The sequence below is a fragment of the Salvelinus fontinalis genome, chromosome 10, assembly GCF_029448725.1.
Source record: "Salvelinus fontinalis isolate EN_2023a chromosome 10, ASM2944872v1, whole genome shotgun sequence".
Lineage (NCBI taxonomy): Eukaryota > Metazoa > Chordata > Actinopteri > Salmoniformes > Salmonidae > Salvelinus > Salvelinus fontinalis.
The window spans coordinates 17,702,507-17,727,622 of record NC_074674.1 but is presented as its reverse complement, the minus strand read 5'-3'; the positions used below and the strand labels follow the sequence as shown (position 1 = coordinate 17,727,622).

The following is a 25,116-nucleotide window of genomic DNA, read 5'->3' as shown; positions in this document are numbered from 1 at the left end:
TGAGAGCAGGTGTCGTGACAGTGACTGGAGTGATATGGTAGGGCATTCTGAAGGACCTGGGAAGCAGGTGTCATGGCTCTATGATAAGACATGACACGATACACTCGTGGGAAAAAGGGTTCCAAAAGGGTTCTTTGGCTGTCCGCATACGAGAACGTTTTTGGTTCCAGGTAAAACCCTTTTTGGGTTCCATGTAGAACTCTCTGTGAAAAGGGTTCTATATGGACCCAAAAACAGTTATTCAAAGGGTTCTCCTATGGAGAAAACCCACCAAAGCTTTTAGGTTCTAGATATCACCTTTTTTCTAAGTGTTCGTTAAGATAGAAGATATGGTAGGATTCGGTTAGTAAATCAACCACATGGAATGCCACAATACGTGAATCTAGGATACAATCTGTTACTCTGAGAAATAGTATGACAAAATATGAGATTCCCCTGAGAACCTGGTTATGTGTGTTATCCAGGGTGAGCTGGGACCTGCAGGACCCAGAGGAGAGGACGGACCTGAGGGGCCCAAGGGTCGCTCCGGTCTCCCTGGAGATGCTGGCCCTCTCGGACCCAACGGCGAAAAGGTGAGTTGTCTTTGCCCTCGTGACAAACTTCACATCCACTGTAAGTAATGGTGACCAACTCCTCATACACTGTAAAACCAAGTGTTTAGGATCTAAACACATAACTCAGCCATAAGGTTTTTAAACACATCAAGGCATTTAGAATTTCAATGAGAACACATCACAGTGTTTAAACCTGCAAGTCACAATACGCTGGATTGTGAAGTGAATAGTAATTCCTGTCGGAATATAGGCAACAATTTGAATTTTTTTATCACCTACAACCTGCACTCAGAATGACTGCTATGGTGAAATAGTTACCAAACGATACTTAAACCATTAAAACTGGAACAACCATCTCAGTAATGAGTACAATAACTCCAACCCCCTTACAGATTGTATTAGTTTAGAAAAATGTATACGATCAATTGATCAATATGTATGAGGAAACATAGATATTAAAACAACTATTCTAAAAATCAACCTGCAACAAAGCATGCTGGGAAATATGATAATGTGGCCCCTCCCACGTACTCTGAGAGACAATAGAAAAGTAAACACTAGTGTTTCAAATCTGAACACTTAGGGGATATATTGTTCTTCTGGTTGGAAACTGACAGGAAAAAAATGTTTTTCATGTTTTATCTTGCGTTCTAAACGCCTGTGTTTAAGATGAGAACACTTATTGGCAAATTTAAATGCCACATTTTTTTTATTTAAACACTGCCTATACACATGTAGGGTATTTTCTATCTATAACCAGTGAAACACTGGAGTGACTTATTTCTATCAATTAAAACAAGGACAAATCGTTTTATAGCTTGAAGACAAAGTAGTTGCGAGATGTTTCATTTTCCTGAGTGTAGTGTGTCTCTCTCTACTGTAATTTAGTAATTGGGAATCAGAATAATTTAATCGAATTCCCCAGAGAAACTATCTTAAGAAGTGGAACGTAGAGAGAGACAGTTTCCTCTTCCCACGTCCAGCCCACATCTAGCAGGATGAGGGTGTAAACACAACAGATTGGCTTCAGATTGGCCTGACCCAGAAAAGGGGGGAATGGTAAAAGATAGGAAAATAGATGGAGGAGATACACAGGACTTAATGAATACTTAAACCCCTGACACATCAAGCAAAGTCACTTTGTGACAACTGTAGATGTACAAAAAGGATTTATGAATAAATGTGTTTCATTGATTGATATACTGATTGGGAATTTGTTTTGTGTTCCTCTCTCACAGGGCAAACTGGGCGTTCCAGGGTTGCCAGGATACCCCGGAAGACAAGGGCCAAAGGTAAGTCCCCTTTTCCTCCCAGAATCCCTTTCTTTCTCTATCTTTATCATAGTGGACTCTTCAAGGAAGCACTTCTGAAGGACCCCTTGATTGAACATGGCGTTATTGATGGACTGGTCTGACTGCCCAGCGGGGCACCGCTCTCACGCAGGCGGGCCGCAGGGAGGTCATGTTTGAACCTCCCTGATCAAAAGGGGGCAGGATTTAGCCATGCCTTTTGGTGTCAGACAGACGCCCACTGAACGAGCGCTACCCAAAATGCATCACTGCTGCCTACAACAGCACTTTCCCTTTACACCGCTCAACGTCTTTGTTGCTCGCCTTTGACGAACATGGGATTTAATCTCTTTTGCCTCTCTCTCTCTCTCTCTCTCTCTCTCTCTCTCTCTCTCTCTCTCTCTCTCTCTCTCTATCCCTCCTTTCTTTTTTATCAAAACAGGGATCTCAGGGATTCCAAGGTTTCCCCGGAGCCAACGGAGAGAAAGGAGCAAGGGTAGGTCCGAGAAAAGCGCACCTGTCAAAGTTTTGGTGCTGAGTGTTAGTATCCTTACGTTTGAAGTTATAGTTGCATATCTGCTCTACATACCTACAAAAAAACTTGGTGGATGTGTGAGCCGGCCCAGTGCATTTCACTTTGAAGTTTTAGTCTATCCACCCCTTAGAGTTTTGGATCAATACTGAATCCGACCAATGGAGACGGGGTTTATTGTCTCTCTAGTGCGAATTCAAAAGACACAGGGACTTTTAGTCAACGGGAAGAAGATTAAACCAAGGACAAAAAGACTGTTGTATTCCTTCTTCATTACCATCCTCACATAAGAGCATTGAAAAGCACCACACAGGTAATTTATCACATTGTACAGTGCTCGGGCGCAATGTTTCATTTTCTTTTAAAAGAGACGGCTCGTTCGTTTGGTCCGGAGAGTAATGCTTTGTTTTGTGTTTCCTCGACGTACGACACAGAAAGCGTTTCATCTGCTGTTGCTGAAACATGAGACTTTATGAGGCAGAAGGCCTAACTCTTCGACGTAGAGCGATGGTCGTCACATTACCACCAGTTTCATTGCTGTCATTTGTAAATCGGAAACCCACACGCAGCCATAATCCTTTTCTTCGTTCACTTGATGTACAGCAAGGAAGTACGGCCTCATATTGCCGTGTGAAATATGTCTTATTATATAGCGTTGTTTCGCCGATCTACCTCACTGTTCTCTCGCCCAATAACAGCTTTGAATATGTAAAGCCTTGTATCTAGTTTCATTATGAAAAATGTTTTCAAATTTAAAACGTATATTAACATCTAGGCCTTTGTTCGCTCCCATGAGACAAAGACGGAGAAAGAGTCTTACCGTAGATAGGTGAATACATTACATTTAAATGTAAGTCCTTTAGCAGACAGTCTCATCTAGAGGGACCCAGAGCGACGGTTGACTGAGGAACACGTCTCAGTGTTAGTTGAAGTAGCCGTGGTGACAGTGAGAATGGGGCCTATTTATGCTACAGCTCTAGTTGATCTGATTGGTTAGATAGGTCAGGGCGGTCTCAAATGCGTTACCATGGCGACCGGTGACCTCTGACCCTCTGTATTTCTTATGGTTCCTCACAGGGACTTGCAGGGAAGGCTGGCCCAAGAGGACAGAGAGGACCAACGGTAAGTCGACCGCCTCTTTGACCTCCACTATCCGCTGGCGATATACTGTAGGCAACCATGACAACGGTGTGTCCAGGTGACACAGGTTATGGTATATTCCCTTGGCCCTCCAATAGGAAGTTAAGGGAATGAAAGGGGAGCGTCCTCTAATGGTGAAGGATATCTTCCGAGTGTTGTATCGACTTTATTGGTATTCCTCCCTCCTGACGTTCCTTCTCTTTTTCTTTCTCTCCTCCCAGGGGCCTCGTGGAGAGAGGGGACCAAGGGGACCAACAGGAAAAGCTGGACCAAAGGTGAGTTGGGGTGTCTTCCAATATGACATGGCTCACGTAATGCCTCGCTATCATGATCTCTTGTCTGTCATTGGCTGAGTCCTTTCTGACCACTTCCTGTTTCCTTCCTGTCTCCCAGGGTACCTCAGGAAGTGACGGCCCTCCAGGACCTCCCGGTGAGAGGGTATGTACTAGAGCGTCCCTCACTCAAATACCTATTCATCTGTATCAATATGATCCATTTCCAATAGTGGTTATTGATAACTGATGGATTGATGGATAAATGATTGATTGACTGTATCGTCTGCTTGTGTGTTTCAGGGTCTTCCAGGGCCTCAGGGACCAACAGGATTCCCCGGACCAAAGGGCCCACCCGTAAGACCCCCCCCCCCCCCCCCCAAAAAAAAATGACAACACAACACTTGAACACACACATAATAATGCCTGTCCTCTGTTTAAGTCTATAGTGTTTTAACGGTGGACTAGTGCGTATGTGTAGCATTACTGAGGTTCTCTTTCTGTGTTTTCAGGGCCCCGCTGGGAAAGATGGTCTGCCCGGACACCCTGGACAGAGAGGAGAGACTGTGAGTGAACACGCTGTTGTGGACCTGTCCCTAGTGTCATAGGCCAGAGTTTCACTTCTCCCGAACCTCATACATACAACCTTCTTATACCGCTCTTATTCTCTCTTCTCCTCGCAGGGTTTCCAAGGCAAGACTGGCCCACCTGGACCCCCAGGAGTGGTCGGACCTCAGGTGAGTTCCGTCACGCACCGCCACAATACTAACACACACGTATCCCGCTGTATCATATCTCTCTGTGATACTGGGAGGAAAAACACACCCAATACAATACCTTTCAGTGGACTGGCCTCGTCAACAGGTAGACGTGGACAGATCATGTCTGTATAGGAGTAGTAGCTGACTGATGAGCTAATAAGTAGCGTGGCGCGACTCGCGTCGTGTCAACGCGGTCTGCACTCTGAACTAGTCCCCGATTTAGAAGGAGAGGATGGAAACCAGACGTGTTCGGCCAAGATACTAAGATTATTTCTGATTGTGGGCAGGATGTGTCACAAGAGTGTGATAAGGGTGACTTACAGGTGTCGTAAGGCAGTCATAGTGAGTTTTAGCTATGTTTGTTGTGCACCCAGAAGGGATTTTCTGTTATCCGTATCTGGTTAGAGGTGACTGTCAGAGTGTTGTTTATCCTCTTAGATATTAGCACTAGGTTGTTCATTCATTATGCATGCTTAGTCAACAGCCATTTCCACCCGAGAGCTTCTCTCCTAATGCTAATTGAGAACATTACATGCATTGATGCTATTATTCTGGCAGATGGATGACGCCTTCGTGGAGTGACTAGCGAATACCGGGGGTTAGCTGCCTCCCACTCTCTCACACTCTGTCACCCTGTACTCATACTGTGCAGACACCCCGATTCACTTTGTTGTCTTATTCATGTTACCGCACTCTCTCTTTCTCTTTGTTTCTCTCTCTCTCCTTCTCTCTCTCTCTCTCTCCTTCTCTCTTTCTCTTTGTTTCTCTCTCTCTCTCTCTCCTTCTCTCTTTCTTTCTCTCTCTCTCTCTCTCTCTCTTTCTCTTTCTCTCTGTTTCTCTCTGTTTCTCTCTCTCTCTCTCTCTCTCTCTCTTTCTCCCCATCCACAGGGCCCCACAGGTGAGACGGGTCCAATGGGAGAACGTGGCCACCCCGGACCCCCAGGCCCACCCGGTGAGCAGGGTCTTCCTGGTTCTGCTGGTAAAGAGGGAGCTAAGGGTGACCCAGGTCCCGCTGGCCCGGCTGGTAAGGACGGTCCCCCTGGTCTGAGAGGGTTCCCAGGAGAGAGAGGTCTACCCGGACCAGTGGTAAGTAGCACACACCTCACATAATTGCTGTCTAATCTCTGGATAAATACGATTCAGATCAATCCAAATAGTTTGTTGCTGCCTTTGTTGTGTTAACCTGAGATTCCCACACCAGGATTCTGGGATAGATAGAGGGGGGTCCGCCCGGCATTAACCAAGGATGAGGTGCACGGTGCGTCCTCTAAAGGTTTGTGTCTCTCTGTCTCTCGACAGGGGGCTCACGGCCTGAAAGGGAGCGAAGGCCCCAACGGCCCACCTGGGCCTGCTGTGAGTACAGATGATTAGCACACATCCACCAACATCCTCTCTTCAACACTCACTCCCTGCACGCCATCAATATTTCTCTCTCCGTCGTGCCAGCGTTATCCCTCTTTCTTTTGTTCTATTTCTCTCTATTTATTTCGTACACACACTGACTGTGGGAATACGGTTCATAGCTGAGCACATCAGTTGTGTTAAGATGCAGCACGTGATGTGCCGGTGATATTCATCGTTTGATAATTAGTTACGCAGTACAGGTTTCCACCTACTTAGGAGATTTGCGTAACGTTCAGGTTCTAACTATCAAGGCACAAGGCGAGACCCAAATGCAGACACAGAGGAGGCAGATGGCTGGAGTCTTACAATGTTTATTAATCCAAAGGGAATAGGCAAGCGAATGGTCGTGGACAGGCAAAAAGGTCAAACCATTTCAGAGTCCGGGAGGTACAGAGTGGAGGACAGGCTCGAGGTCAAGGCAGGCAGAAAGGTCAAGTAGGCGGGTACAGAGTCCAGAGACAGGCAAGGGTCAAAACCGGGAGGACTAGCAAAAAGGAGAATGCAAAAAGCAGGAGAACGGGAAAAACGCTGGTTGACTTGGAAACATACAAGACGAACTGGCACAGAGAGACAGGAAACACAGGGATAAATACACTGGGGAAAACAAGCGACACCTGGAGTGAGGTGGAGACAATCACAAGGACAGGTGAAACAGGTCAGGGCGTGACAGTACCTGTTGTTGACTAGTACGCCCTGGATTTACAGAAAGTGGAGAGGTGTCAAGGTAGTGCCAATGTAGGCAGAGCCAGGAATATAATGTCTAGAATGAGCATTATGTAACATTTACATGACACTACAACAATCCCATGGCAGCCATGTTAACGCCCCATTAACATCACATGTAAGAACAATGTTTGAAATTCATAAAGTTGCCCAACTCTCTAAATGTATGGCTCTGGATTCAGGTAGTACAAGTAGCGAGCTGTAGTGACCGTGTCTCTCCCTGTGTTCTAGGGTTCCCCTGGTGAGCGTGGTCCTGCTGGCACAGCGGGACCCACCGGACTCCCCGGACGACCAGGACCTCAGGGACCCCCAGGACCCGCAGGAGAGAAGGGTGGACCGGTAAGACCCAGTTCAGTCCAGCCTGGTTCTGGCCACGTCACTAGTTTAAACATGAAGCCTGTTGTTGGGAAACAAACGTATTTCTCTCAGCTACGGTATATCCCAGGGCTGTCTTAGCCTCCTCGTTAGAATTGATCTGTTGTACAGTGCACCAGTTGTTCGCGTCAGTTCCTTTCTAATTCAATCAATTCAGGAAGTAAACATTTTACTTTCTGAATTGACCGAATGAAAACGGAATGGATCCCAACCCTGCAGTACATTAAGTCTCTCCAGACGATAATATCTGGTACATGGCTGAAATAGAATGCAATGGAATGTGCTGTACAAATGTTATAGGGAGAGAAAGGACCACAAGGCCCCGCTGGTAGAGACGGTGTCCAGGGACCGGTGGGTCTGCCTGGCCCCGCTGGACCTCTTGGATCCCCAGGAGAGGATGGAGACAAGGTGGGTTGGCTCGCTGAGGGAAGAGTAGTGTGTGTGTGGGTGGGTGTGGGTGTGCGACTGAATGTATATAAAAGTGATCACGTATGTGCTCGCACACACAAAAACACACTCGACGTGATGATTTAGATCAAAGTCAGAAGGCGTCCGGGCTTCCATATTCTGACCCTTTCCTTAGTGGTGTTGACAGGCAGGGTTTTCCCTGGCTTACAGGTCATTAAGTCTGTAATGTTGACACAAAGCTGAACCCGTTATGTCGCTCAATTGTTGTATTTTTCAGATGGTAGAGAGATGCCCTGCTATTAGTATGCCGACTCACAGGCAGGAGGAACAATTCTCCTACACACTGAGACACTCTGAGACACTCTGAGACACACTGACACAGAGAGAGAGACAGAGAGAGAGAGAGAGAGAGAGAGAGAGAGAGACAGAGATAGCAAGATAAACATTTGTGTGAAGATCAGCTGTAATTGAATCTCGTATCCTTGGAGGACTGAGGTATTTGACATTCCGATAGACACACACACACACACACACACACACACACACACACACACACACACACACACACACACACACACACACACACACACACACACAACGAAGATCTCACTAACATTATCCATTATCCACAGTCTCATTATAAGGCCTTTACCACTGGGAACAGAGAGGAGAACTCCACAGAAGCAATAACCACGTGACCAGCTATTCTCTGGGTTGGCGTAGGGAAAGTCTGATTTCCCATCATTTTAAACACTCAAAGAATGTGAATGCGTTTGAATGTGCCTAACGGTGTGATGTGCTGGTGTCACTTTTTACATTTGTTGTTGAAATGCAGTGCGAAGAAGATGTGAATGGGATCCGTGACAGGCCGCTAGTCTTTTGTCACAGAGAGACAGCAAACCCGTTCTAGGATGTGACTCTGAGTTATGACAGTGTGTCAGCGAATTTCATTTGAAGTTGACAATGACATATCAAAAGCCCTGAGACCGGTCTTATATCCCTGCCAAGCACACAGTCACACACACACATCTTCATTTAGATCAGTGGAGGCTGGTGGGAGGAGTTATAGGAGGACAGGCGCATTGTAACGGCTGGAATGGAATAAATGGAACCAGAGTCAAACATGTTGTTTCCTTCCGTTTAATGTGTTTGATACCGTTCCATGTATTCCATTCCGGCATTTTTAATGAGCCCACCCACCTATAGCTTCTCCCACCAGCCTCCTCTGACTTAGATGAACACACAAACTCAACAGGATGGAAGTGAGTTGACGCAACGGGATTCATTGAGTTGTGTTGACTGGCCTTGTCGTCTTGGTTTCTATCACCAGGGAGAGATCGGAGAGCCAGGCCAGAAGGGAAGCAAAGGAGACAAAGGAGAGCATGGTCCACCTGGTCCTACTGGTCCCCAAGGCCCAGTCGGAGCGCCTGGTCCTGCTGTAAGTATCCAGCTGAACCCCCCCAGTGTATTAGATCTGGATGCGACCATTATATATATGATGTCACTTCTGGCCTACAGTATTTGCTAACGTTTAGCCCCCATGCTTCTTCTCTTTCTCCTCTCCTGCCCCCCCCTCTCTCGCCCTTGCTCAACCCCTCAACCCCCCTGTCGCTCTCTCTCTCTCTCTCTCTCTCTCTCTCTCTCTCTCTCTCTCTCTCTCTCGGGTGTGTAGGGAGCTGATGGAGAGCCCGGTCCCAGAGGTCAGCAGGGTCTGTTTGGCCAGAAGGGAGATGAAGGAGCCAGAGGATTCAACGGACCCCCAGGCCCAGTTGGACTGCAGGTCATAACCACCGCCAGAACCAGAGACAGTCGCTGGACGTGTCCCAAATGGCACCTTTTTCCCTATTTAGTGCACTGATTTTGGACCACGGCCCATAGGGCTCTGTTGTTGTGATTGTGACTGACGCCATTGTCTTGTTTGACTGCAGGGATTGCCTGGTCCCGGCGGTGAGAAGGGAGAAACCGGAGACGTGGGTCAGATGGTAAGATTTCCTAATATCCTCTTACAATATACCTTTAGAGTTGAATGAAATAGAACAGAATACTAATGTACCGATATTGAGTGTATTGTATGGATTGTATACAATGAATTTAGCACTGTCAGATTACTATATATATGATCATATTTTATTCCCACGTGTGTGTGATGACTCATCACTCCTTCTCTCCTTCCCTTCTAGGGTCCTCCCGGTCCCCCTGGCCCCAGAGGCCCCTCCGGACCCCCAGGAGCTGACGGCCCTCAGGGACCCCCTGGTGGTATTGGAAACCCCGGTGCTGTTGGAGTGAAGGTAAGGTCCCCCTGTTAATACCCTTCACCTCAATGTAGAACCCTTTCATAGTAGGCTTAAAGAGCGATTGCGCCTAAAAAGCAACAGTGAAAATGGCCTGTGTGGCATCGATATGAGTCAGAAACTTTTATTTTAGTTTCAAAATGTACTACAAAGTGTAAATATGTCTCATCCAAAACAGAGATTTGAGAAATTATATGGAAAACAAATTCACGCAATGAAGGGTACCGTAAGAGTCTTCCGTGGGTTGGTTTTATTTTAATCCTGCCCACATGCCCACAGCTGGGAACACCCAAGTAATCATCAATTCAGAGCGCAGCTGCACAGGACCTGATCATAATGTCCATGGTCAATTCAATTCGATTTGACATTCGATATTCCTATGGGACTAGTTAAGCACCATCACTAAATTACACAATGTACATGGGAAAATATTTTAAAAATGTCAATAGCTCCGAGTTTCAATTACTTAAAAACCTCAAAACAACTATAAATTGTAGGAATGAATTTACAAATATTGAAAGCATTTAATGAGACACTTAACAAATGTGCAACATTAAAATATTATCCCATTTACATTGTGTCATTTATTGACAGTCCCTAACTATCCCCAGAGCTAGGCTATTCAAAGCCGGACCAACTTTGCCATGTTCGCACACCAGCCGGCTGAAGCTAATTGGCAAAATAATTTGGATAACTCTTACAAACCTGCTAACACAGACAAGAGACACCCAAATAAAACCACACCCCAAAACCAACTCACACCCAACACCCCGAAACCAACTCACGCTTGAATTCAGTCATGGCCGCTAGCATTTCTTAATGAACCAAATCTAAGAGCCAAATCTAAGATGATGTCAAATCAGGAAGTGCAGCTTCCTACCACTTGGCTTAGACCTCTTGACCCCATTGGGAGCATAGGGCATCCACCATGGCTCTTCTAGTACTTTGAGATATACATAACAGAGGACTCGGACAGTATTGGGACACATAGTAGTTACGTATCTTTTCCTGCAGAGAAAATGCCCATGGTTTACATCAGTCCAGAGTGGATGGCAAGATCTATTTACCATGTTGCTGAACTCAGAGACAAAAAGTGTTTCATCTATCTGTGTATTTCTGGTTTAAAGTATCAACAAGACACAGATATGCTTACTGTGCAAGAGGTCCAACAAGTTTCAGTACAACCTATACTGTGATTCAGATCGCCACTCATTCATCATTGCAAAGCTTTCGCCGTCATTAATATTTGATGCTGCTGTTTTAAAGCACATTTTTGAAATGGGAAAGGCTCATTTTCATTCTCAAGTGAAAGCGAGCAACACACGCGCGCGCACGCACGCACGCACGCACGCACGCACGCACGCACGCACGCACGCACGCACGCACGCACGCACACACACACACACACACACACACACACACACACACACACACACACACACACACACAGAGAGAGTCTTGTACAGCTAACCTTGTGGGACACACAATTCAGTCCCATTTAAAATCAAATTTTTCCTAACCCTAACGCATACCCTGACCCTAACCTTAACCCAGAAACCTAACCTTAACCCAAGCTTCTAATCCTGAAACTAACCGTAGCTCCTAACCCTTAACATAATTCTAACACACACACACACACACACACACAGCTTAATGGTAGTCATCCTCAGCAGTATTAGCGCTGCAGTGAGTAGAAGTGTGAATAAATTCTCCAAGCGACTGTACCTAAGACGCTGAGCTGCTGAGTGCATTATTATAAACACCTCTTCGAAAATAAGCCTCGGCGTTTGGCTCGCCGTCGGGGGGCTCTACCGTCTACCGCATCTACCGTCCTCTCTGCACGTTCTACTGCGATAGTGGCGTGAATAGTTTTTTTCTGGTCCAGTCGACGGAATGACCTTCACCCTGGGAACACACATCCACCCCTTCCTCAAACAAAACCTTAGCTCACCACAATCGCAATCCGTTCTACGGCTAATCTGGTCTGCGCTGTTCTGGGCAGCTTTTATAGCAGGGGTTAGGCCAGGCCTGCTAACAGCAGCTTTGGTGTGTTACGGATCAGAGTGGTTGTCTTTTGGTCTTTTTTTTCTCTCTCTCTCTCTCTCTCTCTCTCTCTCTCTCTCTCTCTCTCTCTCTCTCTCTCTCTCTCTCTCTCTCTCTCTCTCTCTCTCTCTCTCTCTCTCTCTCTCTCTCTCTCTCTCTCTCTCTCTCTCTCTCTCTCTCTCTCTCTCTCTCTCTCTCTCTCTCTCTCTCTCTCTCTCTCTCTCTCTCTCTCTCTCTCTCTCTCTCTCTCTCTCTCTCCTCTCTCTCTCTCTCTCTCTCTCTCTCTCTCTCTCTCTCTCTCTCTCTCTCTCACACACACACACACACACACACACACACACACACACACACACACACACTATGGGGAATAAGGTGCCATTCTGGATAGAACGATAGGCTTCCCAGAGAGCCAGATACACAGGGCTGTGTAAAATCTTTAGAAATAGCTTAGGAGAGAATCTCTCATGCCTTTAAACAGGCCTCTCTATCTGCTCTCTCTGCTGCCCGGAGTGGACATCCTGACAGAAACAAGAACGCTTTGGGAAAGAGGCGAGATGCTTATTTATTTAGACTCGGAATGGGTACGACAATACAGAGCTAGGTCTGTGCAGGAGGGAGAATAGGTTTATGGTTGTACACTAGGCACCGCTTGGCTCGGCTCTGTGACGTTTGATCCAAATAGGCCGAGACAGGCACTTTGCTCTGTCTCTTGTTCTCCCATCCCGCAGACCAGGGTTACGTAAACATTGTCTCTAGGAACACGTGCGCTGGCAACGTTTATGTCTCGATGGGGACTGTGACGACTGGGCTTATGTGACATTGAATAATGATAGAGCCTGAAGCCTGGGCCTTTTACCCAATAAGACCGGCAGGGAGAGTGGAGGATGTATGGAGGAGACCCAGGGAGGACCCAAAGGTCAACCGCTCTCTGCCCGCTCCAGGCCCAGCGCTGACTGGCTGTGATGGATTGAAACCTCTGGTGTCATCTCTTTCTATCCCCGATTGGGTGTGACCAAGGACGTCGGTAAATCTGACTTTTTTGAGTCGTTTTGGTTCACTGAACTGAATTGTTTTTATTCTCTCTCTCTCTCTCTCTCTCTGTCTCTCTGTCTCTCTCTCTCTCTCTCTCTCTCTCTCTCTCTCTGTCTCTCTGTCTCTCTGTCTCTCTCTGTCTCTCTCTCTGTCTCTCTGTCTCTCTCTCTCCGTCTCTCTCTCCGTCTCTCTCTTTCCGTCTCTCTTTCCGTCTCTCTTTCCGTCTCTCAGGGTGATTCGGGTGAAAGCGGAGAGCCTGGTCTTCAGGGAGAACTTGGCGGACCTGTAAGAGAACCGAAAGAACCCGCACACCGCCGTCATCATTCAACATAACAACACTCTCACCACAGCACCTCACCGCAGCACAGCAGAACCTTACAACTGCCTCTCAGCAGAAGAAAAAGAATTACGCTGCTGCATATGCAATAATTGCCCGACTCATTCATGTATTACAACAGATAAAATGAGACTAGTTCTCTGCTATTGTAACAATTACATAATTCAATACCCCGTTTTGAAATGTCAACTTCACCATTAGCGTAACAATAGCTCAATCAATTCAGTTTGAATTAAAACCATTATAAAAGAAAGCCCACCAACCACATGGAGTGTGTTAAGCACACCCCTACTGTGCATTGACATGAACACATTATTGACACACTAACACTGGTGACACACTAATAAGAACACTGTAAACACACTGGTGACACACTGTCGCAGGGCCCAAGAGGAGAGCGAGGAGAGAAGGGAGAGGGCGGTCCCGCTGGCTCTGCTGGACCCCCCGGCCCTAAAGGTCCCCCTGGAGACGACGGTCCTAAAGGAAGTCCTGTAAGTCCTGGTTACACGTCTCTGTAGGTTACCCACAGGTTACCCATATTGCAGTTGAGTCCTGTTACTGCCATGTTAATGCATTCCAAAGGATGTTATGGATTTGTAATGAGTTGTCAGTGGAAGGCAAAGTATGACGGATTCCCTTTATGTGTTAATAAATATCCCTAGAGTCACTCTAGATAATGAGCGTTTTGTTTGATTTCATTTCCAGGGTCCAAGTGGTTTCCCTGGTGATCCTGGTCCCCCTGGCGAGATCGGACAGGCTGTAAGCAACTGAAATGTTACAATGATATTGTTTTGACCTCAGGTACCACTTGAAACGTTTAAAAAATCCCAAACTGTGCTCTATCCGTCCAACGTTACGCAACTTTTACGTCTCTTTTTTCTCCTCCTCCCAGGGTTTAGACGGTCCTCCTGGTGACAAGGGAGACGACGGAGAGGCTGGTCAACCTGTGAGTCTCACCTAGCGCATTACTACACCTGTCCAACGACAAACAGGCATTAACAAACTCGAACGAGGTCTCATATCTGACGGGAGCTACAGTAAACATGCGGCGTGGTACAAGAGTTTTAGCACCGAGTCGCTCATTCCTCCAGCGACTCGTTTGCTCTCATCCCGTGATGTGAACCTTATCCTTTCTCACCTCCTAGGGTTCCCCTGGACCCACCGGAGAGTCTGGTCCTTCCGGCCCACCAGGAAAGAGAGGCCCCCATGGAACAGTTGGACCCGAGGGCAGGCAAGGAGAGAAGGGAGCCAAGGGAGAGTCTGGTCTGGAGGGCCCACAGGGAAAGACAGGCCCAGTTGGTCCTCAGGGAGCACCTGGCAAGCAAGGTTCGGAAGGTCTCAGAGGTATCCCTGGCCCAGTTGTGAGTACAGCATTATTTCATATTTTTACTTCTTTGTGTCATAGCCATTACAGTTACTAGGGGCAGTAACTGTGGATGTCCACGACACACATAGATTAGCATGGTGACTGATCTACACAAGCTATTGCTACAAAAGCACACGCTATAGGCATGAGGTCATAATACCAATATTGTATATGAAGATCAGTGGGTTAAAGCATTGACTCTATGAATGTTTGCAGGGGGAACAAGGTCTTCCGGGTTCTTCAGGCCCTGACGGACCCCCTGGACCTATGGTGAGGACAGCTAACCCTTTCACCCTTGACCCTGGGTTGTTTGATGTCACAGGATTCACAGTACCTTGTCTTATTGGGTCAGACATGTAATATTATCTGTCCTCCCTCTCTACCCATCTGCCATTCTATTTCCATCTCTCTCTCTACTCCTCTCTCCCTCGCAGGGCCCACCAGGATTACCCGGTTTGAAGGGAGACTCTGGTATTAAGGGTGAAAAGGTGAGCCCCCTCTTTCAACAGAGTATTGACCACACGTTGTACACTGTACATATTACAGTGAAATATTTACATCAATACCTGTTGCATGCATGGCTGAATATCACATACGGTATTGATCTTCCACTGTTAATGAGATTGATGTCTAATAGCCCATAGGGATGCAGGTGAAACGTGACGATAGAGATACTGTGTAATGCATACCGTACACATTCAAGTCAATGATGACTGACTGCTCTGCGTTCAAACCTATCGATTGTTTATCTGGCATCAGCTACCGAGCAGTGAGTCATCACACTAATGATATAAGGTTGGCAGGGAGACAAGACGTGAGTAATTCGGCGTTTGATTGATTATTGAAGTACGTTCATTGATCTGTATGTTTCTGATACTCTCCTCAGGGCCACCCTGGTCTTATCGGTTTGATCGGGCCCCCAGGTGAGCAGGGAGAAAAGGGTGACAGAGGTCTGCCAGGCCCCCAGGGAACATCAGGACCCAAAGGAGACAATGTGAGAACCCCCCCCCCCCACCCCCCCCCACTCAAATAACATATAATGTTATAACAAGAAGGATACTCACATACAAAACGTTATAGCAAGGCTCCAACTCAGCCTGACATTAGTTAACCCAATAGTTACATGTTTTCGTTTGGTCGGGCATATCGTAGATCATATCAAGTCATTAAACAGCACAGTAAAATGTTTGATCACAAAATAATGACAACAAGGATACTTTTTTTTCATCCTCTCTTTCCTCCCTCTCTCCCTCCAGGGTATTGCTGGCCCCTCAGGTCCTCTTGGTCCCCTGGGACCCCCAGGATTACCTGGTCCTCCTGGACCTAAAGGAGCTAAGGGATCATCGGTAAGTGTCCCCGACAAACCACCATGTCCCTCTCTAAACCATGTCACACTGTCCCCTCTAACCCATGTCCTACTATACATAGGGGCTGTGTGTATGACGCTGTGTTGTGTTCTGTCGTCCTCAGGGTCAAACTGGTCCCAAGGGAGAGACCGGTGTTCCTGGACAACCAGGGCCTCCTGTAAGTTATCGCCACGATTGTGTGACATCATTGCATGTTGTTGTTTTACAGTTCCATATGTTGCATGTGTTACTTTACGGAAACTATACGCACAATTATTAATTGAGTAAACTGAACTTTGCTATATGACTGTTTAGAATAGAATACAATAGTATACTCCCACATAAAACCACTCTTCTCACCTCGTTCCTTCCCCCTGTCACCCTCTCTCTATCCTTCTCCACCTCCACAGGGTCCTCCCGGTGATGTCATCCACCCGCTGCCCATGCAGTCGAATCCCAAGAGGAGCCGCAGGAACATCGACGCCAGCCAGATGATGGACGAGGCCCACGCCGATGCCAACTACAAGGACTACGACGACGGCATGGAGGAGATCTTCGGATCCCTCAACTCCCTCAAGCTGGAGATCGAGCAGATGAAGCACCCGCTGGGAACGCAGGGCAACCCCGCCCGCACCTGCAAGGACCTGCAACTCTGCCACCCCGACTTCCCCGATGGTGGGCACGGAAAATCTCAAATTCCAAATCTGACGTGCTCAGATTGTGTTCTGTTGATACATTATATTTTAAGAAGTCTTTGGGTGATGTAGCCCAGGGGTAATCCGACTTTGTATGACAAAGGCGCCCAGAGCACGTTGTCGAGCATCTATCTTAGACAAGTGAATAGGGTGTCAATGCCAAGGGTCAAGTGTCTTTATAGTGGACTTAAGTGGGATAGAGAAATAGGATTAGCCATCAAGAATTTATTTGATGATATTTCCTGTCATTGCAGTGTAAGTGGGCTAAAGCGTATGCCCTCTCTGAAGGCTAAATCATGCTAATTTAAACGTTGAAGGACCTCTGATGAAAACGTTTCTAATTGTCAAGGTTCCGTCCTTACCCCTGCTTCCCTCTTCCCCTTTTTCTCCCTCCCCCCTCCCACCCCCTATTTTTTATTTCAGGTGAATATTGGATCGACCCCAACCAGGGTTGCTCGAGGGACTCGTTCAAGGTCCACTGCAATTTCACAGCAGGAGGAGAGAGCTGCATCTACCCTGACAAGAAGTCTGAAGGGGTAAGTCATGGTGCTTTTACACACAGAACTGGTAAAATGGTCACATTTTGAGAGCCAGTGATAGAAATTCAATGGGAGAACATTATTGTGTAAGCTTAATGTGTGAGCTTAAAATGAATGCCTACACATTAGAAAGGTTTTGGTTGATATAATGAGGGAAATACACATTCTTAAAAGCAGGCATGATGGCCTCCTGAGTGGCGCAGTGGTCTAGCTGTGTCACTAGAGATCCTGGTTCAAGTCCAGGCTCTGTCGCAGCCGGCCGCGACCGGGAGACCCATGGGGCAGCGCACAATTGGTCCAGTGTCGTCCGGGTTAGGGGAGGGTTTGGCCGGCAGGGATGTTCTTGTCCTATCGCGCACTAGCGACTCCTGTGGCGGGCCGGGCGCAATGCACGCTGACACGGTCGCCAGGTGTACAGTGTTTCCTCCGACACATTGGTGCGGCTGGTTTCCGGGTTAAGCGGGCATTGTGTCAAGAAGCAGTGCGGCTTGGCTGGGTTGTGTTTCGGGGGACGCACGGCTCTCGACCTTCGCCTCTCCCGAGTCCGTACGGGAGTTGCAGCGATGAGACAAGACTGTAACTACCAATTGGATACCACGAAATTGGGGAGAAAAAAGGGGTAAAAAAATACAAATTAAAGCTGGCATGATGATATTTCTGGTTGATTGAAATAGTGTGTTTAATTTGTGTTGTATCTACAATGTTCTGTCAACTGTTCCCTATTTGATTGACAGGTCAAATAACAAACGGTATGCTGTGGATAAGTGAATGTAATTGTTCTTCTTCCCAGGCCCCAGGCAAACTACTGTGCATATAAATCATATATACCTCTCTTTTGACATTACTGCATAATCACATAACACCTCCTCCTGTGCCTACACACATCATGTTTCATTATTACCTTCCTGGTATGGGTGTAATATCAGGAGGATCCTCCAAGCCCCTAGGGGGCAGTCACTCCCATGTAAGCTGCTTGGTGTTGCACACTGCTGACGTCATGAGTTCAATGAATATATTTGGGGCAGTCACTCACTGTCAACGGAGAGTCAACTATTCACACACATGCACGCACCATCACACACAGGCGTATAAACACATCCGTTTTGCCGTGCCATCCTCTAGTTAAGTGTCAGTAGCTTAGTGTTGTGCCTGGCCCAAACGCTTGTAATAGGTTATGGCAGGTTACAGGCACCCAGAGAGGATGCTGCTGCTGGATGATTATGCATGGAGAACAGGAGATGAGAGGAGAGGAGAAGTAAAACACAGGAAAGTTTGTCAGGGAGATCTGTAATGGCTTTCTGCTACATGACATGTTAACGATTCGCTGGCACGCTGAGGCACAGGAGTTTGCATAAGTTCAGAATAATGAACCTGTCTTTTTATAGGCAGGGAGAGCGATGGGCCAGTGGGAGGGTCTCGTTGGTGTAGAGTGGAGAGAGAGAGAGAGAGGACATATGAACAGAGGCCCTGACATTGACATACACACATGTGGGCACCTGCGCACGCACACACACACCCTCTCTCTCTCCTTCCCTGCTAGCCTGAGACACTGTATCCCTAGATAAATAGATAGATTGATAGATAGATAGATAGATAGATAGATAGATAGATAGATAGATAGATAGATAGATAGATAGATAGATACTGTAGATACTATAGATACTATAGATACTATAGATACTATAGATAGATAGATAGATAGATAGATAGATAGATAGATAGATAGATAGATAGATAGATAGATAGATAGATAGATGAAGGATAGCAGAGGGGGGAAAAGAGTCAAGCTCAAATCAAACTAAGTTGTTGCGTGAACAAGCGTGGACACGCTGGAATTTGAATGCACTGTAGTGAATAAGAGAAAATGCACTTCAAATTTGAAAGCAAGTCTATTTCCCTTGCGTCTACGCAAAGCAATACTGGTAAAGTGAGTGGATAAATAGCCAGAAAATAAACTTTGTGAATTGTTATGTCTGGAATTGTGACACACACACACATATATATATATATATAAACTCAGCAAAAAAAGAAACGCCCCTTTTTCAGGACCCTGTCATTCAAAGATAATTCGTAAAAATCCAAATAACTTCACAGATCTTCATTGTTAAGGGTTTAAACACTTGCTTGTTCATTGAACCATAAACAATTAATGAACATGCACATGTGGAATGGTGACACTAACAGCTTACAGACAGTAGGCAATTAAGGTCACAGTTATGAAAACTTAGGACACTAAAGAGGCCTTTCTACTGACTCTGAACAACACCAAAAGAAAGATGCCCAGGATCCCTGCTCATCTGCGTGAACGTGCCTTAGGCATGCTGCAAGGAGGCATGAGGACTGCAGATGTGGACAGGGCATAAATTGCAATGTCCGTACTGTGAGATGCCTAAGACAGCACTACAGGGAGACATGATGGACAGCTGATCATCCTCGCAGCCGCAGACCACGTGTAACAACAGCTGCACAGGATCGGTACATCCGAACATCACACCTGCGGGACAGGTACAGGATGGCAACAACAACTGCCCGAGTTACACCAGGAAGCACAATCCCTCCATAAGTGCTCAGACTGTCCACAATAGTCTTGAGAGAGGCTGGACTGAGGGAATGTAGGCCTGTTGTAAGGCAGGTCCTCACCAGACTTCACCGGCAACAACGTCGCCTATGGGCACAAACCCACTGTCGCTGGACCAGACAGGACTGGCAAAAAGTGCTATTCACTGACGAGTCGCGGTTTTGTCTCACCAGGGGTGATGGTCGGATCCGCGTTTATCGTCGAAAGAATGAGCGTTACACCGATGCCTGTACTCTGGTGCGGGATTGATTTGGAGGTGGAGGGTCCTTCATGGTCTGGGTCGTGTGTCACAGCATCATCGGACTGAGCTTGTTGTCATTGCAGGCAATCTCAACGCTGTGCGTTACAGGGAAGACATCCTCCTCCCTCATGTGGTACCCTTCCTGCAGGCTCATCCTGACATGACCCTCCAGCATGACAATGCCACCAGCCATACTGCTCTTTCTGTGCGTGATTTCCTGCAAGACAGGAATGTCAGTGTTCTGCCATGGCCAGTGAAGAGCCCGGATCTCAATCCCATTGAGCACGTCTGGGACCTGTTGGATTGGAGGGTGAGGGCTAGGGCCTTTCCCCCCAGAAATGTCTGGGAACTTGCAAGTGCCTTGGTGGAAGAGTGAGGTAACATCTCACAGCAAGAACTGGCAAATCTGGTGCAGTCCACGAGGAGGAGATGCACTGCAGTACTTAATGCAGCTGGTGGCCACACCAGATACTGACTGTTACTTTTGATTTTGACCCCCTCTTTGTTCAGGGATACATTATTCAATTTCTGTTAGTCACATGTCTGTGGAACTTCTTCAGTTCATGTCTCAGTTGTTGAATCTGGTGAGATAAACGCAGTTTATAAACGCAGTTGACAGTGAGAGGGCGTTTTTTTGTTGTTGCTGAGTTTATATATACACTGCTCAAAAAAATAAAGGGAACACTAAAATAACACATCCTAGATCTGAATAAATGAAAATTTCTTTACATAGTTGAATGTGCTGACAACAAAATCACACAAAAATGATCAATGGAAATCAAATTTATCATCCCATGGAGGTCTGGATTTGGATTCACACTCAAAATTAAAGTGGAAAACCATACTACAGCCTGATCCAACTTTGATGTAATGTCCTTAAAACAAGTCAAAATGAGGCTCAGTAGTGTGTGTGGCCTCCACGTGCCTGTATGACCTCCCTACAACGCCTGGGCATGCTCCTGATGAGGTGGCGGATGGTCTCCTGAGGGATCTCCTCCCAGACCTTGACTAAAGCATCCGCCAACTCCTGGACAGTCTGTGGTGCAACGTGGCTTTGGTGGATGGAGCGAGACATGATGTCCCAGATGTGCTCAATTAGATTCAGGTCTGGGGAACGGGCGTGCCAGTCCATAGCATCAATGCCTTCCTCTTGCAGGAACTGCTGACACACTCCAGCCACATGAGGTCTAGCATTGTCTTGCATTTGGAGGAACCCAGGGCCAACCGCACCAGCATATGGTCTCACAAGGGGTCTGAGGATCTCATCTCGGTACCTAATGGCAGTTAAGCTACCTCTGGCGAGCACATGGAGGGCTGTGCGGCCCCCCAAAGAAATGCCACCCCACACCATGACTGACCCACCGCCAAACCGGTCATGCTGGAGGATGTTGCAGGCAGCAGAACGTTCTCCACGGTGTCTCCAGACTCTGTCATGTCTGTCACATGTGCTCAGTGTGAACCTGCTTTCATCTGTGAAGAGCACAGGGTGCCAGTGGCGAATTTGCCATTCTTGGTATTCTCTGGAAAATGCCAAACGTCCTGCACGGTGTTGGGCTGTAAGCACAACCCCCACCTGTGGACGTCGGGCCCTCATACCACCCTCATGGAGTCTGTTTCTGACCGTTTGAGCAGACAAATGCACATTTGTGGCCTGCTGGAGGTCATTTTGCAGGGCTCTGGCAGTGCTTCTCCTTGCACAAAGGCGGAGGTAGCAGTCCTGCAGCGGTCTTGTTTAAGTGTTCCCTTTATTTTTTTGAGCAGTGTGTATATATATATATAGTTAAAAAGTGCCTATTTAGTGTTGATAAGTTTAACTACCAGTGCCAGTAATAGGCCCACGTATTTGAAAACAATAACATCCCTACCTTTGTTGATTTAGAGCACAGGCATATAGCCTAGGCAGGCTACGGCTGGGAAACTCCAGGAACTCCGTTCAAGAGAGAATGCTGTTATGTAGAAAGAATGAGACGAGCTAAATTCTTTATATACTGCTAGGTTGTATTAGCCACAATTCCCCTCACATCCGTGAGCCAACAAGAGGCAGGTACGGTGGCTCCCGTAGGACTTATAAGGTGAGTCAAAAGGAACAGAACAATAATTCACAAGGTCTACATAGCGAAGATAACAAACACAACGGTTTATTATGGAATATCATGACAATTAAGTTGGCAGTGTATGTGAATTCAAGCTCTACTCTCGCACGCAAATTGTGACGCCGTTGACGGTTTCCGTTTTAGAAGTAGAGGTTATCAGTTCTCTCCCCCCAGTGAGCCCCCCCCCCCCCCTGGTGCTCGAGTCGATATGAAGGTGCCTTTCAAAACAGCGTGGTGTGTTTAATGTATGCTGTCCCGCAGCGTTAATTGATCTCCAGCTGAACATTCATGAACACATTAAGGCATTGACGACAAGCCTTGTATAAACCCTGCATCAGACTCATCTAGCTCATTAGTGAGCTAACCATGATATTCAAATGATTGTTGTTGAATAAGTCCATCACACTGGAGTACTACTGGCCATCTAGTCTGATACAGATCTTAATGGGGGGGGGGGAACTAAGATAATTATTGGTGGTGATAAAGAAGCAAAAGCTGAACAGAATTTAAAATTTAAAAAAATAAAAAATTCTAGACGTTTTTCAGCTTTTAAATTGAAAAGTGACTTATTGTTGGCTCTACAGCGAAAGCTTAACTGGCTTTAAATGAAAACCATAAAAACAAGCCACCTACTTGTCTTATCATAAACAGCAGAAGCTTAAACCATAAAGTATACTCACTTCTGTATGGTTGTAGAGCAAAACACTTAGCAGAAGGGAAAATGGGGCATTTGCAAGGCGGTCCCTTGGAGGCTAACGGCTGCATCCAAAATGGCACTCTGTTGCCTTGATAGTGCACTACCCTGGTAATGCCCTATAAAGGGAATAGGGTGTAATTTGAGATGCAGCCAATGTCTCCTAACTAATCACGGTGTACTCATTAATATATTATCAGTAATTAGCTGCCAGACAATGTTTATACAAAACGCCATAATGGCTTACTAAGCCTAAGGTCTTTTACACTGTCCCGGGCTGTTCGGTGTCACCCGATACCTCTGCAGGTCTGGCAGACGCTACAGAGAGCCAAGGAAACGAGGGAGGGGTGGAGGGGACGAATGAAGGATGGAAGCATTTCTTTTTTTCAGGAGGCTGTGTTCTTACTGTTTTTCTTTCTTTAACCTTCGTTTTTTCTCCTCCTCCTCCTCCTCCTCTTCCCCCCTGTTTCGCTCCCTCCGTACCCCAGACTAGGCTCACCTCCTGGGTAAAGGAGATCCCTGGCTCCTGGTTCAGTGAATTCAAACGTGGTAAACTGGTAAGCCCCCCTGATGTTCCCCTTCCCCCCTTCCCCTTCCCTTGTTCCTGAACAGCTCATCTCATATTTTACAGAGCAAAATGGCAAAATGGCCCAAAGACGCCCCAGGCTCTTGGTATAGTCGCTACAAGCGAGGTTCCATGGTAAGTGGCACGCCCGCAGGTCTCTGGAGGCCCAGCAAGAGTGACTCCTTGCTGCGTCTCTGAGAGCCTAAGGGCCCTGCATGGTTCTAGGTTCTGGTTCTGGTACTGGTCAGTACTGGTTCTGCATGGATCCTGTACTGCTTGGTACTCGTCTCTGACTGGTACTCTGGCTTGTGGTTGTGGCGACACTGCTCTGCATGGTTCAGCATGATCAAGCTCAGCTCACCTTCAGTAAGACATACAGCTATAGGTGACGGCTCCTCCCAGAATAGAGGGAGACAGAGTTGGTGGAGCAGGCACAGACATAGACAGTCTTTACCATGGCAACTGGTAGAAACGTCAATAGAAATTCAAAATAGAAAAAGGTAAGTGTCGTACAAAAAGTCATTGAATGTTGCCATGGAAAGGTATGACTGTTAAATGCATCCACTCAACCTGACTACCTCTGAAGTTGGAGAGCGTCACCTAGAAGTGACTGAGTGCCTTGAGAATCTCCCAGTTAGACACACATTTTACGTTTAAACACAGTGACAACAACTACTCGTATTGACCTCTGCCTTTTCCAGTTGACTCAGATGCATACTGAATAAATACATACCTATTCGTAAATAGGTATGTATCTCTAGTGAAAGCTACTCACAGGAGAGTGATTAGAAACCATTTTGTTTCCTGCTACGCTCATTTCACACACTCACTTCCTCACTCACTTCCTCATTCACTCTCACATCGGGGTTACGGTAGGTAACAGCACAGATACAATGTGAACAGGTGAACAAAGGTCAGTCACTCTCCCAGGGGCTTTTGGGTACTCAGCCACTTTTGACTTGCGGCTGTGTTGAAGAGGTAATGTTTCCATGGCGATGTAGGGCAGGTTCCACACGCTGATTCTGCGGGGAAGGGAGGGGGGGGGCAGACAGGAGCAGGGGAGGACCTACCGAGATCCTCTCTGAGTACTTGGACACTCCCAGGGGTGAATGGTACTACTCCCTTTAGGAGCCACTGATGAACAGACACTCATACTAGACATAATGGACATAGTTATCATCCTTCAATATTTCCAAACTCCCTATATGGCCACCTTGTGAGTACTTGAAAATATATACTGTATAAACGCAACATGCATCAATTTCAACGATTTTACTGAGTTACAGTTCATATAAGGAAATTAGTCATTTGAAATAAATAAATGAGGCCCTAATCTATGGATTTCACATGACTGGGCAGGGGCAGAGCCATGGGTGGGCCTACGCCCTCCACCCACTGGAGAGCCAGGCGCAGCCAATCAGAATGAGTTTTTCCCCACAAAAGGGCTGTCTAGGTGGCTGGTCTCATATGATCCTGCAGGTAAAGAAGCCAGCACAAGTTACACCTGTGTAATTTGACCTTTATTCTACTAGGCGAGTCAGTTAAGAACAAATTCTTATTTATAAAGACCGCCTACACCAGCCAAACCTGGACGACGCTGGGCCAATTGTGCGCCGCCCTATTGGATTCCCAATCACAGCCGGTTGTGATACAGCCTGGAATTGAACCAGAGTCTGTAGTGAAGCCTCTAGCACTGAGATGCAGTGCCTTAAACCGCTGCACCACTCGGGAGCCTACCCAGTGATCATGCTGTTTATTCAGCTTCTTGATAGGCCACCCCTGTCAAGTGGATGGATTATCTTGCCAAAGGAGAAATGATCCCTAAAAGGGATGTAAAC

The 25,116-nt window shown here is 46.8% G+C and overlaps 1 protein-coding gene across 1 annotated transcript in view; it reads left to right on the top strand.

Moving 5' to 3' along the window:
• Window positions 1-25,116, top strand: part of LOC129863726 (collagen alpha-1(XI) chain-like) — a 132,801-nt gene that overhangs the window by 102,741 nt on the left and 4,944 nt on the right. The window contains exons 29-58 of the mRNA XM_055935923.1: window positions 465-572; window positions 1,793-1,846; window positions 2,286-2,339; window positions 3,453-3,497; window positions 3,737-3,790; window positions 3,909-3,953; window positions 4,091-4,144; window positions 4,300-4,353; window positions 4,471-4,524; window positions 5,437-5,634; window positions 5,848-5,901; window positions 6,907-7,014; window positions 7,351-7,458; window positions 8,789-8,896; window positions 9,131-9,238; window positions 9,387-9,440; window positions 9,639-9,746; window positions 13,056-13,109; window positions 13,545-13,652; window positions 13,867-13,920; window positions 14,054-14,107; window positions 14,307-14,522; window positions 14,744-14,797; window positions 14,962-15,015; window positions 15,414-15,521; window positions 15,784-15,873; window positions 15,998-16,051; window positions 16,284-16,548; window positions 16,992-17,104; window positions 23,202-23,270. Coding sequence (XP_055791898.1) covers window positions 465-572; window positions 1,793-1,846; window positions 2,286-2,339; window positions 3,453-3,497; window positions 3,737-3,790; window positions 3,909-3,953; window positions 4,091-4,144; window positions 4,300-4,353; window positions 4,471-4,524; window positions 5,437-5,634; window positions 5,848-5,901; window positions 6,907-7,014; window positions 7,351-7,458; window positions 8,789-8,896; window positions 9,131-9,238; window positions 9,387-9,440; window positions 9,639-9,746; window positions 13,056-13,109; window positions 13,545-13,652; window positions 13,867-13,920; window positions 14,054-14,107; window positions 14,307-14,522; window positions 14,744-14,797; window positions 14,962-15,015; window positions 15,414-15,521; window positions 15,784-15,873; window positions 15,998-16,051; window positions 16,284-16,548; window positions 16,992-17,104; window positions 23,202-23,270 — 2,661 coding nt within the window. The remainder of the gene's footprint in view (window positions 1-464; window positions 573-1,792; window positions 1,847-2,285; window positions 2,340-3,452; window positions 3,498-3,736; window positions 3,791-3,908; window positions 3,954-4,090; window positions 4,145-4,299; window positions 4,354-4,470; window positions 4,525-5,436; window positions 5,635-5,847; window positions 5,902-6,906; window positions 7,015-7,350; window positions 7,459-8,788; window positions 8,897-9,130; window positions 9,239-9,386; window positions 9,441-9,638; window positions 9,747-13,055; window positions 13,110-13,544; window positions 13,653-13,866; window positions 13,921-14,053; window positions 14,108-14,306; window positions 14,523-14,743; window positions 14,798-14,961; window positions 15,016-15,413; window positions 15,522-15,783; window positions 15,874-15,997; window positions 16,052-16,283; window positions 16,549-16,991; window positions 17,105-23,201; window positions 23,271-25,116) is intronic.